Source organism: Aythya fuligula, chromosome Z, assembly GCF_009819795.1.
Source record: "Aythya fuligula isolate bAytFul2 chromosome Z, bAytFul2.pri, whole genome shotgun sequence".
In the NCBI taxonomy this organism is placed as follows: domain Eukaryota; kingdom Metazoa; phylum Chordata; class Aves; order Anseriformes; family Anatidae; genus Aythya; species Aythya fuligula.
This window is the reverse complement of record NC_045593.1, coordinates 29,074,243-29,091,086: the sequence shown is the minus strand read 5'-3', so window position 1 is coordinate 29,091,086 and position 16,844 is coordinate 29,074,243. Positions and strand designations below refer to the sequence as shown.

General features: G+C 35.2%; 1 protein-coding gene across 4 annotated transcripts in view; it reads right to left on the bottom strand.

The window, feature by feature from the left end:
* SMARCA2 (SWI/SNF related, matrix associated, actin dependent regulator of chromatin, subfamily a, member 2) overlaps positions 1-16,844 on the bottom strand; it is a 119,360-nt gene that overhangs the window by 49,105 nt on the left and 53,411 nt on the right. For all 4 annotated transcript variants that reach the window (XM_032205275.1, XM_032205272.1, XM_032205273.1 and 1 more), the window contains 9 exons: positions 15,961-16,124; positions 14,158-14,224; positions 13,495-13,605; positions 11,928-12,170; positions 11,513-11,626; positions 9,438-9,545; positions 6,822-6,908; positions 5,877-5,923; positions 2,480-2,646 (listed from right to left, as the gene is read on the bottom strand). In XM_032205275.1, coding sequence (XP_032061166.1) covers positions 2,480-2,646; positions 5,877-5,923; positions 6,822-6,908; positions 9,438-9,545; positions 11,513-11,626; positions 11,928-12,170; positions 13,495-13,605; positions 14,158-14,224; positions 15,961-16,124 — 1,108 coding nt within the window. The remainder of the gene's footprint in view (positions 1-2,479; positions 2,647-5,876; positions 5,924-6,821; positions 6,909-9,437; positions 9,546-11,512; positions 11,627-11,927; positions 12,171-13,494; positions 13,606-14,157; positions 14,225-15,960; positions 16,125-16,844) is intronic.

The following is a 16,844-nucleotide window of genomic DNA, read 5'->3' as shown; positions in this document are numbered from 1 at the left end:
GGTAAAAACCTAGATGAAATTCTAAGCAAAAACCAAGAACTGTGCAAATCTGGAAACTGAATGAATTTTCACGTGTTTTGACAAAACTATATATGAATCATCTCAGCCTGGTCCAACAGTTGCTTTATAGTTTTTTAAACTTCTGTCTATAGCTGAAAACCAAAGAGAGTCTGCTTTCTTGAATCAGGTATAAATACATGTGTAACACAGAAGATGAAGGTCTTCTGTTACTGAGGGGGGATTGACCTTGGCTGACTTTCAGACCTCCACCCAGTTGCTCTCTTAATCCCCTTCCTCAACATGACACAGAAAGAAAATAAGATGGTAAAGGTCATGGGTTGAGATAAAGGCAGTTTACTAAAAGCAAGAGCCGCGCACAGAAGCAAAGCAAAAAGAGGAATTTAATCGCTACTTCCCATCAGCAAGCAGATGTCCAGCCACTTCCTGGAAAGCAGGACTCAGTACACACAGCAGTTGCTTGGGAAGACTAACACCATAACCACAAATGTCCCTGCAACCGTCTCCTTTCCCTCAGCTTTTATGGCTGAGCATTATGTCACATGGCACAATATTCCTTTCGTCAGTTTGGGTCAGCTGTCCAGGCTCTATCCCCTCCCCATATCCTGCTCACTCCCCAGCCTGCTGGGTGGGAGGGGCAGTTTGGAGAGAAAGCCTTGACACTGTGCAAGCACCCCTCAGCAGCAGCCAAAATGCTGGTGTGTTATCAACACTGCCTAGCCACAAATGAAAAACACAGCACTACATGGGCTGTTCTGAGGAAAGTTAACTCCATCATGGCAGAATCCACTACAGTCTCACAGCGGAAACGCTGGCCCACAGAAACCCATTTCTTTAAGAAGTACATGATGGGTAGAAAACACATTATGTGACAAAACACCAAGAAAATAGAATCTATGTATATATGCTAGTTTCCAGGATGGAAGGTATAAAACTGGAAAAGATGACAGAAGTGTTCATCTCATTCAATTTAATTAATTACCTGCAAAACCTTAGAAAAAGAAACTGCGTATTGCTATTGACGTTCTAGCATTTGAAAGACTCCACGTTAAAACACATCATGTATGGTAACATGTAACATTTTAAATGTATTATAATTCAGCTGTCTTAAATGGAAGCATCAGACCATCTTCAGGTCAGAGATGCAATGAAGGTTTTGTTAGCATGTTACCATATACTTCAGCCAGTTTTGACAAAGACATTCTGTGATGCTCCAAGAGAGTTCATTTGCGTCTTAGATTCATTACCCTGATTTTTAGGTTTTTTTTTTTTATTATTTTTTTTAAGTTTAGTTTTATAATCCTGATTTACATTTGAAGATAACAGTTTTTGAAGTTTATGCTTAGTCATGTTTGAAAAGGACTAGAATACTTCCAGCAATAATTTTTCTGCCAAGTGAAGCCTAAAGCAAAGAGCCAACTTAAAATGCTGTAACAAGAACAGTCAAAAGACCTTAAACTCTCATTTTACTCAGGCTGTTTTTCATATTTTTCTTATATAATTCCTTTTCTATTAAAAAGGGAATTCTGATAAATGCTGTTGGTTCTGTATAATACTATAGTTTGTGAGATAAATACATTAAGTAAAAAGTAATTAATGTTTAAGAAGGTCAGTGTGAGACAGACCAAAAACATGGAAGAAGGCCAAAATTGAAACTTCTTTCAAATAGGTTAAAGTTTCAGACAGGACTTGCAGTTCTTAGTTATTTTCTTTTTGATATTCCTCCATTATGTTTCTAAATGCTTTTTGCATTTACAGGTAATAAAGCTTATCCACATGTTGAGATATAATTGAGGCTGCTGACCTTCCTCTGAAATTCAGAGAGAAATCTATAGGTACCACTTTACCTGAAATTCAAATTCTGCTACCCTGTGTAGAATGACAATGGTACTCTAAATAGGCACCAATCAATTAATTTCACTGGAATCTAGCCAGAACATTGGCATTAACACCTCTCATCATGAGAATATTTTCAGGCAACTTAGGCAGTGACAACTGATTGGGACCTTGGACTGCTGATCTCCACAAATCTGCATGCCAGGAACAGACCCAAGCATTCTTCAGAACAATCCCTCAGTCTAAATGGCTTGCAGGTTAAACAGATGAAAAACAAGCAAACAAACAAACAAACAAAAAAAACAGTCAAAAAGACAAGGAGACAGAAATATTTAAGATCAGTTCTACTGAGAGAAGCAAAGTAACACCCTGCTCAGTATCTTCGCTGTAAGAGGGAGAATTCTAGTGTAGTGTAGCTTAGTGGTCTGTAGCCATATCTTCATGACAAATACCCTTGCAGACTCCCTTCATGGATTTGTTGAATCATTTTTGAACCTGCTTGCACTTTTGTATAGTTACATGACACCACTGGCATACTAGGAAGAGAACCCAGGTGTCCCATGACCCAAACTAATCAAGCATGCCAGCTCCTAACTTCTTTATTCTCTGTTTTCATTCAGCTCACCATCGAGACGCAGGTAAAGGAAATTTCGAAAGGCGAAGTAGTCTTCCATAATGGTCATGAGTGATGTCATTTGACAGAAAAGAAGCACTCGATGGTTAGTAGCTCGTAACTTTGGTAGAATACGATCAAGTAGCTCAAACTTCCCTGAGGCCCGATAAAGTTCAGCTCTGTTAAAGAGAAAAAGCACAGTAAATGCCAGAATGAGCCTGCAATTAGACAAATTTTAGTCATTAACATGTCGGAGTTTAACAGAGACATTCACTTAAGATAAACAAGACTAGTAGCACTTTTCTCTCTTTCAAATTGTTTACATTGATTAAAATAAAAATAAGCACCTACATGAATTTTTGTTTGGAAAGGAAACAAGAATTTTTTCTTTAGTTATATAAACTTTGCGGACCTTCAACCATGTGGAACATCTACTTTTATGATAAATAGCGAAAACAGAATTCAGTTCCAAAAACCAAAAATTATTTCTCAGCAAGGTAAGTCTTGTATCGGTTAAGATATTCACCTGCTATTTTTGCTTTCATTTGGCATTTTTGGCACCTACAAGTTGCACTCATCAGGTGTATGTTGGAAACAACTCCCTTCCCACTTTACTACTATGTCCATGGAATCAATGCATTCCAAACTGGAATATATATACACAGATAATGGGAGAAGTCTGACACTTCAAACATGCACCCTTAACAGACTTGCATGATGTTTAGTAGCTTTAACTGCTTTTTTCTCTTCTATACTACGAATTGCAAAACATGCTCTTATTGCCTAAATGCAAGCCATAACTAAGAAAATGAGTAAGTCAAGAGGACAACTAAATCATCATGACAGTGATAATACTTCATGAAAATAAATTTCACAAAAGTTTTTTTCTAATCTTGACTCTGTACTCTAGAAATATGACTTATCATTAGTAACTATATACTCAAGTCCACAAGATATCCAGCATTCTGATTTGCATACACAGGTATGCACTCAGCAAAAGACAAAACTGTTTAGGAACCAAGTGGTCTGCTGAACTAGTGAAGAAATCAATACAAGAAGTGTCATTACAGTATGAATAAGAACGAGGTCAGGTGGAAGATACACACCTTTCCTTTAAAGGCAACCATCTACAGACAGTTGGATGAAGAAGTGCCAAGAAAATCAGTCTCTTTCCTTTTGAATAACTAATGAAAGAAGTGCTACTTTAATTTTGAATAAAGATGGTAAAGAGATAAAAGAACGAGGCAAAAAGAACATGGAAGAGGAGAAAATCCTACATGGTATCTCTGAAGAGTCATTCCAATAAATTTCAGATGGTATCCATGTAGTTTCAAAATAAGGAGAAGGGAAGATGTCAGTTTACAATCTTCTCTGACTGTTCTCCTGAAAGGGATAGAGGGTCATAAAATCCTTGCATAACACTTCTAGTACTGGTATACTTTGCCTTAGATATGCGTCCTGTGCCTCCTCTGCCTTCCTATATACAGACATAAAATATAATGTGATAAGAATTCTCCTTAAGTTTCTTCATAAACTGAAGTCCATACTACTGAGAAAATGCTAAGCCATTTGCATACATCATAAGGCTGTCATTTGCCTCTGATAAGCAAGTCACCTACCTATGAGCATTCTTCATAATATTAAACACTTGACCATTACACTGAGCACATCCTGATACCAACTAATTTCTACTGGCAATCTTTAACTAAGTAAAGGGAATTTCCTTTTCATGCAGGTCAAGAGCTAAGAACACTCTTGAGCTTTGAGAGATGGAATGCTAAAGGGAAATGTTTTTATGAAGAATTCAGAATGATATGTATTTGAATTCAGTTTAGGAATAACATAATTTTGCTTTTGTTCAGAATGAGAAAATACCACATTATCCTGCTAACTCTGAATTATTTTCTGAAATTTCAAAAGCTCTGCATTACCATGTGCATAGACAAGTGAGACTCAGCCCTCAAATGGACACAGTAGACATGGAATAAAACAGTAAAATGTGGATGTGGTTAAAAGAATGATGGAAGCAATCCTCAGAACAGTCATCTGCTTAGCCAATGCTAACCTAATCCAGCAATCTTCTGTCTCCACAAGAAGGACAATGGGTGACACTTATCTTCCCAGTAGTCTTAATGCTCTATTTTTTTCTTTGTACAATTGCTTCTGAGCTAGAATTTTTACACTTGTGTCTGACAAAGTGTGTATACAGACTAACACAGTGAGTATGCTCAACATACACAAATCATCTACTCCTTTTCATCCTTCAGAGGCTGATACCCCAAATTTGAAATCCTATTTCCCATTTCGTATAATAAACAATAATATTTACTAATAATAGTATAAGGGGTAGTAATAATAGTATATATAGTAAATAATATTTACTAATATAGTAATAGCTTATATAGTAAATAATACTACTTAAAAATAGTATACTGAGAATTGTACGAATTAAATTTAATATGAATTATTTTTCACCACTAAACTTTAGTTATGCTTCAGTATGAACAAATGATACAAGTTGGCACATGTGAAATCCATCATAAAAGAATTTTGCACAGGAGAGGTCTCAGTTGTGCAGATAGGTGTAATCAGATGACACATGAGAAACACAATAGTTCAGAAGCAGCACAAAGACTTTGGAAAGCTTTCAGTTTTACTCTGTGGCATACAGTAAATGTTTGGACATTCATCTTTCAAAGTCTACTTTTTAGCCTGGATTAGCAGAATGACAGGAGAGTTGTAGCTGGCCTTATATAAGAAAAGGGACAAAGTAGCTGTACAACTATTTAGACATCCAGTCAAGCATGTAAGAACTTCTAGACAGATCCTCCTGGATGTATAGATTAGTATTAAAAAGGCCCTTGACACAATACAAAATACACTTTCTATAAAACCAGAAATATTTCTGACATGTATAATCCAACTCCAAGAAATGGAATTTCATGGAAGAGAAGGATCCTGTCTGATGTTAAAGACAGTCTTTAGGTTCCTATTCATCTTCAGGTTCCTATTACCATTATCTGTTTAAGGTGAATGCTTCTCTTTATGATACAAGACTCCTTGACATTAGTCAGAGAAACAACTTTCTTGTTCAGAAATTAGTGACAGAGCACAGATCCAGCATTACTCAAAGGAAAAATCCTCATTACCACTGAAAACCAATAAAAATGTTTAATTGCTAATTCAGAGAGGAAATAACTCTTCAAGCGAGAACATCCTCTTGCGGAGGGAGGGAATACTATAGAGATAGCTTTATGTTGATTAGGAGTCTTCTTAGTAACAGTATTTCTATGACTGATTTAATTTAGAAACCACTTAAATTTGTTAGCACGTATCTTCTAGAACAAGGATGTGACGTAGTGGTTCCAGTACATCATATATGAAAAAGAAGGAAAAAGAAGAGAGTTACCCATTGATGACACCATTTGAGTAGCCTAAATGTTCAGCAAAGGACTCCTGCAGAGTTAAAAACATTGAACAGATTATTACAGACTCCATCAGAAACCAAAATTAAGCATCCTTATTTCAATTAAATTAAATACACGTATGTTGGTGTTTCACTTCCATTATGGTCACACTCTTAGAATACACCCTGTAGCACTAGTCCTCTGCTTAATGTTTTCCTGTACTGCTATTATTTGAAATTCATGGTCTGCAGGAGTAATTTCTGTCAGCATATATCTTACCAGATTACAGATACAGTAGAATGTTTATAATTTATAGTAATTACCGGAAGAGCGATTTTCAAATTACTCAATTTCATAAATTAGTATCCAGAAGAACAAACAGTAAAAACTACAACATCATAGGTACTTGTTCATTTAGATACAAATGTAGCTCCACATCAGATATTTATGACACTTTCTATATATACATAAACAAATTTATGTAGTTTGGGTCCTACTGAGAGATGCTATATACTAGTATAGCTCTACTAGTATAGTAGACGCTATACTAAAAAAACAAGGTGGAAATAGGACAATTTTGGCAAACACGGTAAGAGATCAGCAGTCTGCTAGTTTTAAAGATCCTACCATTTGCATTTTGAACTAGTATCTCTATGTTGTAAATTAAGTCTAAGTAGATGTTAAGTTGCTCTGGAATGTCTTGAATTCAAATAAAAAGTCACATTTTAAAACAGCACCACCAAAAGACTAAATACTTTAAGACTGGACTTTAGATTGCCAATAAAAAGCTGGTGGTTCATCCATTTTTTTCTAAATACAACGAACTCCAGCACAAACAACATGGATAGAGTTGCTCCCTCCCACGCACAGAAGCTCCAACAGAAGTTTTCTGTTATACTAGCCATCTGAATAAAAACAACTCTCAAAATCAAACCTGGCAATCTTACCTCAATGTGTTGAAACATATATGGGTGATTGCATATCTTTCTCAGTTGCATGATAGTGTTCATTAGAGTTTTTGCACCACCTTTTCCCTATGGGGATAAACAAGGCAAATCAAGTGATGAATCTAATTTCGTAGTTTTTAAAAAGATATTTTTAGATTCAGGTATAAAAATACCTCTACCTCTAACCCAAACACCAAATCATTTTCAGAAAAAAAAAAATCAACAAAAACTATAAGCTAGTTACCTTGCTGTATAATTTCACCTATCATAAAGATACTTCAAAATGTAAAAGGAAGACCTGGAAATAATTTGCAAAATGCATTCTGTCTCATATTCACAGTAAGAAGCAGCACATCTTCTGTCCTGCTTACTGCTTGAAACCATATGAATTACTTTGGGTCTGAACCCTCCTAGCAGAAAATAGTACTAGCTGGATGCTTTTCAGTTCTACAGTGTCTCCTCTTCTACCTTTAACCTTATAAGGTTAAAGAGAATCACAATGTGATTCTCCTTCCAAGACAAGTCAAAATTCAAGGCAAGACATAGTGAAAAGGCTAGGTAAGCATATTACATGAGACATCCTGATATTTTACCAACTGTATTTTCAAAACCTACTCCATAGCAAATCCTTTTGAGAAGCAGGACTGAATTCAGACAATACTCAATTCAGCCATAAGACACAATGCCCTCTGAACAACACTAAAGTATTACTAGGTACTAAGCTGTACAGCTGCAGTTCAGTTGCACCTGCTGGACACATGTTTGGTATCATCATATTACATCAACACTGCCAAACATTAGTCACTTTCAGATTCCATTTTGATTTGCTGTGATGTTATGAAACTGCAATCAAATTTGCCACAATATTCCAAGCTTACTGAACAATTTATTCAGATTTATTTGAAAAAAAAAAATCTCAGTGAAAGCAATTTAGCAATTTTCAAGAGTAAAATTATGTACTAATATAAATAAAATAAAATTAGCTAATACAGAAAAAGTACACTGTTCTATTATATTATATACTCCTAATACTCTACTCTTCCCTGGAAAGTACAATAAAATCATAACTTCTAAATCTAAAACTAAAATCATAACAAAAAGAGCAGGGATTTTTTATCTGAAGAGGCACTCCCAATATATTAAACTTGCTTTTATTCTTCTGAAATTCCTCTCAAATTTGCTTCACAATGTAGTTTGTATTTGTTCTAAGAATTATTCCCTAGAGCTTTGCAACTCTACAAATCCTCTCTAATCTGAACTGTGTGCAGACTGGATTTGCAGAAAGACTGGACTTTTTTTTTTTTTTTTTTACTAACGGTAGTTCTTTAGTAACTGAAGCCAAGAGCACTCCGTAAGCACTTCCTCTGCTGGTAACAAGTAGTATGGATAACACAGCCTAATGAAACAGTTACAGAAAAGAAAAAAAAAAAAAAAGGAAGGTGAAAGGGAGGAGAGGGAGGTGTTGAGAAAACTGCAGGGGCAATCTGAAATGAATAAACAAAACGCTCAGTATAGAAGCATTATTGGAAGACTCTGAGATGGAGAATGAAAGGAAAGAGACCAGAACATGAAAGAAGTAGGACACCGTGATGCAAAATTAAAATGTGTAGAACAAAAGGACAGACAAACTACAAAATTTCATTTAAAATACAACAAAATAACATAAATTAATGTTTCCAAAGCACTCAAACTATGGATTTCAATGCCAATATCCAACAGTAAGTACCAGCTTTGTCTGGAATTTGAATAATCAACTGCAGAGTAAACAATCTGCATCAAACAAGCAAGGTAAAATAAAATACCAAATGCCACCCACCGTACAAATGCATCTGCAAAAGAATGCTGGAAAGATAGTATGCGATCACAACATATCAGTAAAATGCACATAATGGGGCCTATTAGGGTTCTGGCATGAATACAAACCTACATTCAAGCTGTTCTGTACAGTCTCTTAATCTATGAACTCTCATGGTGAATTCAATGTATTTCACATTTATTATAGCGTATTTTATATACACATGTAAACCAATGGATGGCAACCTGTTTCCTCTATATTAACTGGGTCAAGTGGGTCAAGACTAATGATGGCATAATCAGAATGTATTAATATGTATTCTAATATCCAATTATATGACTTTGAATCCTACTGTTCTTTTAAAAACTTTTTTATTAACAGATTAATTAAGTACAAATGCAGGCATAAAACCCTGGCTAGCCAAAACAAGGTTTATACTTAACTAATAGTTCTGGAAGATAAGATGAATAACCTCCTGTAGCCAGTGCTGCCACAGTTGCAATTATTCAGATAACTTATTTGATTAAACTCAGCCAAGGGAAGTGCTGTTTGTTTGGTTTGTTTGTTTTTTCAAATATCATCTATTTGCAGAAATGTATAGTATACTATGTACAGTGAATACAAGTAGTATTTTTCCACGTGAATAGAGAATAAAAGCTGAAGTCTTTTCAAACAGGTACGTCTGATACAGATTTTATTTCCCATGAGAGGTATATGTAGTAAGAGCTTACATATTAATTTTATGAAACAGAAATCATACAGTTAGCATGTAACTTTAATACATTGTTTCCGATTTGTTCTATCTAGTCTTTCTTTTGTACCTTCTTGTCTTTCTCAGAACCATCTGTAAGAAGGATTCCCTTGGCTTGCATGTGACGGTACAGGATCTTCTGAAGAGCTGACATATCACATTTGATCACATATTCCACCTAGTGTAAAAAACAGTACAGAAATACACTGACATAATAACTTTAGCAGGATCTAACTGCAGGTTCTTGTCATCCTAAAACACAAAACAAAAAACTATTACTCTTATCTATAACCTAACAGCACCTTTGATTTCAGTGAGCAGCAATTCAAGTGCAAGCATAGCAATAAGTATCTCAAAAGTTTCTCTATGAGAGTCACAATTATTAGACAGGTGGATTCTAAAAATATAACTGTAGAATTGCCAAACATTTGTTTCTCATTCTGCAATTTTAACGATTAAAAATATTTTTAATGAATTTTATTTTAATGTTTATTTAACATGTAGCTTAAAAAACCCTGTAGGTTTAATAGCCTGTGTACAGTATTATGTCTGCACAGCATAATAAAAACATCATCACTGTTCACCTAGCCAGTAAGACTAAGTATACCTTACACTGCTTATCTAGCATTATGCTTGCCGAAACGAGTGGAAATATTTTCTCCATATCAACTAAAAATACAGGGAATTAATGAAACACTGTATGATCCCCGTAATCAGTTTAGTTTCCTATCCATACTAAAGCAAGTTTTGACTGCATACTATCCTTAAATACAGTAACACAGGATTTCATACCCTAATTTAACCCATTTTTTATATTATCCAATTTCCAGATTTTAGCTACATTTTTAATAAGTGACACAAAAGAAAAATAATCACAAAATAAAGCTAGATTAATGGCTAGATATCTTGTAAGGGATTATTAAAAGAGTAAAGTGCCTAATAATTAATAAACAGAATAAAAATTATCATGTTATTTTCATCTCAAAAGGACAAGAAGATCAACTCATAGAAGAGCACTGAGTACCAATCTGTATGCAGCTCCTAACTCCTACATCCCCAATGCCTAATAATGGATTTATCAAATACTGTGGCTTTAAGTGGCAGAAATCAGAACAGAACTAACATTTTCAATAGTATTTCTAAACTAACTTAAAATTTTTCAATTTATATTTCCTTCTCAAATACATATTCCATAAGAGGATACTGAGCATCTGACAGTTGGAGGAACAGAAACTCACAACAGAAGTGTTCACAATACTCCAAAGATAAGAAAGAATTTGAAAATAAGCTTTTCCTTTAATTACTGTCACTGATCATCTGTACAGAGTTATTTGTTCATTCAGCCAGTGGTAGTCAACTCAAAACACACCACACGAAAATTTTATTTTTAGTATGGTGTTAACACAGCAGACTTTAGAAACAAATTTTTCCTATCTCACCTTAAAATTTACTTTTTTTTTTTTTTTTTTTTTAATTTAGTTGCTGTTGTCATTTTGGGAAGGGTGAAAGGGAAAGTTGATATAAGATTGCAGAGGAAGACATGGTAAGGCATTGCCCACAGATAATGATCTTTTGAATTGGAGAATTTTACCTTCTGAGTTACAACGCTAAATACTGAGAATTGAAAAAATAAACAAAAACTTGTGCAATATTAACAAGCCACTTCACAGAACTCAAAACTCCTGGAATATTAATTTAGGATTAAATTGTGCCTGCTTAATAATGTCCAGAAATCCTTTAGGGATTTCTGTGAAATAGTTGAGAGGAAAAGGTTCTACGCAACTGGGGGAAAGGTGTAGGAAAGGAAGAGGGGAATAGACAGGACAGAATCTAATTCTCAGTGTATGGTCAACTCATTTACAATTTGAAACCAATTCCTACGGAAATAAGTAGCAGGCCTTATATAAACCATGGATAACTACAACTAGAATTAAAGCTGTAAGAATAAGGATGAAGCCTGAGAATGCAGAAGCTTCAGGTATTCAGAATTTCTCAGGTGCGAGCTTTCTTTGCAAGAAGTTATAAACAAACCACAGTAATAATACATGCTAGTAAAGTCTTCTGTAAAGTAAAACTGAAAAAGAAACATTACTTAACGCTTAGAAAAAGTATTAAAGCCCTTCCACAACTCCTCTCATTGCAAACCTTTTCTGGTAGTTGAGACTCAACCTCTTTCTTCAGTCTTCTCAGCAAGAAGGGTCGGAGTACTTTGTGGAGACGACGGATGATCAGAATAGTTTCTTCCTCATTTAAATCCACCTACAGAAGTTTATAAAAGTCACTACAAGACAACTCAGTATATTAAGTAATGTCTTGTCTCACATGAAAGGTGAGTATGTGCAGTAATTACTTGTATGTTACAATCAAACTCACTCAGAGCCCAGAAGAGATACTCAATATTATTTTTTTCTGGCATTATAAAAGGTGGCTTTTAGTTAATGTTAATTCCCTAAGTATCAGAGAGAGTTCAAGCACTACTGCTTCTGTATAAGCTCCATTTTGTTTTCAAAGTGTTTTGTTTCTGATGTTAAAAAATAAAACCAAAAAACTGCCACAGTACCCTTTCTCCAGTCATGGCAAATGGAGCGTTGAACCACTGTTCAAAGGTGCTACAACTCTTGAAAATAGTTGGGAGTAGGAAATTGAGAAGAGCCCACAGTTCAGGCAATTTGTTCTGTAATGGAGTCCCAGTCAGCAGTATTCGCCTAGGGGCCACATAATGAGTGTTCAAGACCTGAGTCAGCTTGCAATGATGGTTCTTCATTCGATGGCCTTCATCTACTATCATATATTTCCATCGAATCTGAAAAAATAAATGAGGAGAAGAGGAAAAGCTAGGTCACAGAGTCAATTTCCTTCCAACACGTGTAGACCAAAAATATTTCAAACCTGCAACATTTATCATTCTCACTTATGAGGTAAAAAGAAAAACACAATCATTATTGAAGCATCAGTGGCCTCAAAAGAAGCAAAAACAGGAACATACACTAGGTATGCTAAACCCAACACTGATGTATGAATTCTTACTTGAATTGCAACAGTAAATAGCTAATTTCCCCCATTTCTGGGAAAGAGTTTAAGGTGACTGGCTCTTTAAGGTCAGAATATGGTTTAGGCAGGAGGAAAAAGACTACAAAATCTCCAAATAAATCTGACCGTAACAAGAACCTTGAACAACGGACATGAGCATTTTCAGTCAAAAAAACTGTACTTGCAAACAACAGCAATAAAGCATATGAATGTATGAACATATGAACCATATGACTAGGAAGGCCTCAGTTTGTATTCCTCTGGTACTTTCATAAATGCTAACCAATGCCATTTTCCATGACAGTGCTGTTCCTCCTATCTTTTAGCAAAGGAGGGCAAGTTAAAGGTAGAGGTAAAGGAAAATTCTATAGTCTCAAACTGGGTTCAGAATCATGGTAAGAAAATGCACTGCCTTTGTATCAGAGAGAAAATAGCTCATCTATCTAGTTAAGTAATAGATTGAAACAAAGTGAAAATGAAAAGCAAAGGGACAGTAAGTCCATGCTTTCTGTACATGGCCGAATACCAACTTAGTCTGCTCTGTGTGTACATGAAACAGCCTGACACTCAACTAAAGCTTTCAAATACATAGATTGGAGAAACCCTTATTGACAGTTTTGAGCCTTTAATAACTGGGCAACGTGCAGTGAAGAGTCTGGAAACCAAAATCATGATACATATAATTAGTTACCTGAGGAAAAGCATGACATGGCTGGAAAGGATCTAATAAGAGCGAGCTTCAAATCAAAAACAGAATGAAAAAAGCAAGCATAGCACTGCAGATTAGAATAAGTGATATTAAGCAGAGAGGAGAAAAAAAATGCATTTTTCCAAGGGCAGGCAGGTCTACAGTACTGATAAAGTCGCACAGCAAAAAATTACTAACCTAACCATATTCAGAAAAATCCCGGTGAATACAGGGAGAAAATGTAACTGACAAATCGAGCATAAACAAAGGAATGGAGAAGTGTGGTTTAACTTTACTGAAAGATGAAATAACTCAGGATTTCCCTATAAAACAAAAACCTTCAAGTGGTGCATAGCAGAAAAAAAACATTATCTTAGAAGTCCTGCTGTTAAAAGACAGTGATTATTACCTTAGCAAGGATATGTTTGTCCTTTATTATGTACTCATAAGTAGTTAAAAGAACATTAAATTTTCCACTTCGAAGCTGAGGAACAAGTGAACGGCGCATCGCAGGTGTACCCTAAAAGAGAAAAGAGTCGTTATTTGTTCTTCTGATGAAGTAAATAGATCCATCTTTTTATGAATTAGCAGACAGAGAAAGCACATGAACTAGTAATCCTACAGCATTGCAAACAATACATTTATACATTCCAGACTTCTTCAGAGTCCTTTCCCTAACTGGCTGCTAGATTGTAAGACTTTGTTTATGAGAGACTGAAAATATGCTAGCAGTCTCATCTTATTACTAATTGTTTGTCTTAACCATTACTACAGCAGCCAAAAAGCAAAGTAGTCAGCTAAGTATAAGATGTAAAGTATTTCTCATTTGTATTACTCTCATTAGAAGCTTTGCAATGTGATAATTAACAATTTTCTTCTGCATTTCACTATCTGAAAGTAATTATAGTTTATTACAGTCATCTTCTTAGGATGGTTAACTCTTACTGCTTAGTACATGATATATATGACAAAATTTTACAGGCAAGCAATTTACAAATGCATGCACAGGCAGGGGAAAATAGGCTGTATTTTCATTCCTTCAACTTTATAATCATATAAAAACAAATCAAACCTTGTAAGATATCTTAACCACAGAAGGGGCCCATTTGTCAAATTCGTATGTCCAGTTGGATAACGTCCTACCATAAAAAAAAATTTATAATATTTATTTGTAAAGTAAATTATTTCCTCTGAGCAGTTCCTTAACTTTCAACACATTCCATGTAATCAAACTACATAATTAAGAGGAAATAAAACAAAAAAGCTTTGTACACTCTAATAAAATACATGCATCAAAGAAAAGAGGAAACAAAGTGGGAAGGCTGTGTTTCTGATCTCATTCAGGAGTCTCTTCAAAATCTATTCAGAATAGTATTCTACAGGAATATTCATATTCTTGAGCATACTAAGGCCAAAAAGATATCCGTGAACAGAAAACAGATTTGCATATTACTTTATGCCACTTATGACCCACAAACTGAGTTTGCAAATTTGCATATATATCTTGATGATGTTGGCAATAGCATTCATCTGTTTTCCACTCTAATGATGTTATCGCCACCCAGTGAAACTATGCAGATCCATTTTTGCACTTCATTTCTGCCATAAGGTCACAACAAACAGCTTTTTAAACAGCTAGTCTAGCTGCCAGCATGATATTGCAAAAATAGATCTATTTATTTATTTTTAAATTTACTGGACCTATGACAGTAACAAGTATTAATCTGGAGGAGGGAAAAGGCAGAGAAAGAAGGCTTTTAAGATGTCTACAGAAAATAAATTTCAGCTCCTTTCTTTTAGAAACAGAATAAAAGCATTTCAGAATACTTAAAAGAAATTTGAATTTTTCTGTGCCTGCATGAAAGCCGATGTTAATGATATTCTCCCTTTATTTTTAACTTTGTTATAGAGTTTCTCCTTATACTAAAACTCATCTTTTGTACTCACAAAATACTTTTGTACTCAGGCAAATCTGTGGTATTTATGCTAGTTAGCTACTAATGCAGCAGAGTGAGAAGACAGGATACCACAAAAAGAAATCGTAAGAGATGACCATGAATATATGCCAACCCTTCCAGACATTTACATGCTCTGCACAATCAGTAGATGAATTATTTAACAAAAAGGCCAAGGAACTTCTATACAAATCAAGACTTTTACCATGTACACAAAGAAAAACAAACAAACCCTGAGATACTACATCTGTTTTACGATGCCTGACAGTTCTTATTTGAAACACGGTATTTCAGATCACTGAAAGCCACACCTTGTTTTTTTGGGAAAGGAAAATGCATTAGAAGAAATCTATAAAACAAGAAGTGTCTGGGAAAGCTACAGAAAAAGAAAAGGAGGTGGCATGACAGTCATAATATGGTCAGCTGACCAAGGTGTGAGGATCAGACATCAAGACTACACAATGGGCTATCTATCCAGTACTTAAAAGATTACCCTATATCAGTAAAGCATGATTGCATAGTATTTGGTGGGGTGGCAGCTGTTTAAAGAACTAAGTAAGCAACAGATTTTTAATATCACAATTCAAGTAGAACAGGGATCTGCAAAGATGTACTATTAAAGGAGAAACATTCCCCCCCTGTGGCTTAAGAGTAACTAACAGTAAATTCACTACACATTTCACTAAAAGAATAAACATTAAAGCTAATGGAATAAGGTGCTTTTATTAGCCATCTGGTCACCCTTCCAATGCTAGACAATTACCTGGGAAGACATGATCAATAGAAGTACAGAACACATGCTCAGTGTAATCCTACTGTGCCACCGCAACTTGTGGTAATGTTAAAAACAACTGTGTATTCCTAATAAAGCAATCTGCAATGCTTACAGTGATAACAACAGAATGAGATCCTCTACTTACGAAAGGGGAACAATGATGAGATAGGGGCCATTGAGTCTTTTGTGCTCCATCAAGTAAGTGATGAGTGCAATAGTCTGTATAGTCTTTCCTAGTCCCATTTCATCAGCTAAAATTCCATTCAGATTGTTATTATAGAGTGAAACCATCCATTCCAGTCCCTGGAGCTGAAATGAAGAATAATCATTTGTGTTATATAAAACCCATACAAGTAATTAACACTGACAGTACAGAAGTAAAGGTTCTAATGACCTGCCTACTTAGATGCTGGATTTCCTTCAGTAGTACTTAGAAGCATGGGAATCCCTGGCTAGCTTAACCCCTTTCCTGTGTCTCTTCTTCCCCTACTTACCCAACCCCTCAGCCCCCACAACAACAGACACAACAACAAAAGCTTTCAAGGTAATTTCTGGTAACAGAAAAAGAAGTCATCCACTCCTGTTCAGAACCAGTAAAGCTCAAAATATGAAGTCAGACTTTATATATGGAGAAAGGTTTTTTTTGTACTGTACACAAAGCAACATAGGTGCTCACATGTAAGACTGATGAAGAAACACAGCATTACACAAGTTTGTCCTTCAGCTTCAGCACTACAAAATTTTAAACTTTTTATGCATATTTAATACCATTTGTCTGCCTCAATAAAAATCTTCCAAAACCAAATCTGCTGAGTCTGTGCAATAAAATTAATTTTAAGTCTCTTCTTGTATTTTGTTCCACCTCAGACTTCCCAACTGCATCACTGTTATTCTGAACCTCTTGTGGTACATGTCCATCTAGTGTTTGCTGTCTGTAACTTCACATGTCAAAGAATGCCCCCTTTTCTTCAATTATGCCTTATATAATAATACACTACCACAATCCCAGAGCTAGAAAGAAGCCAGAGA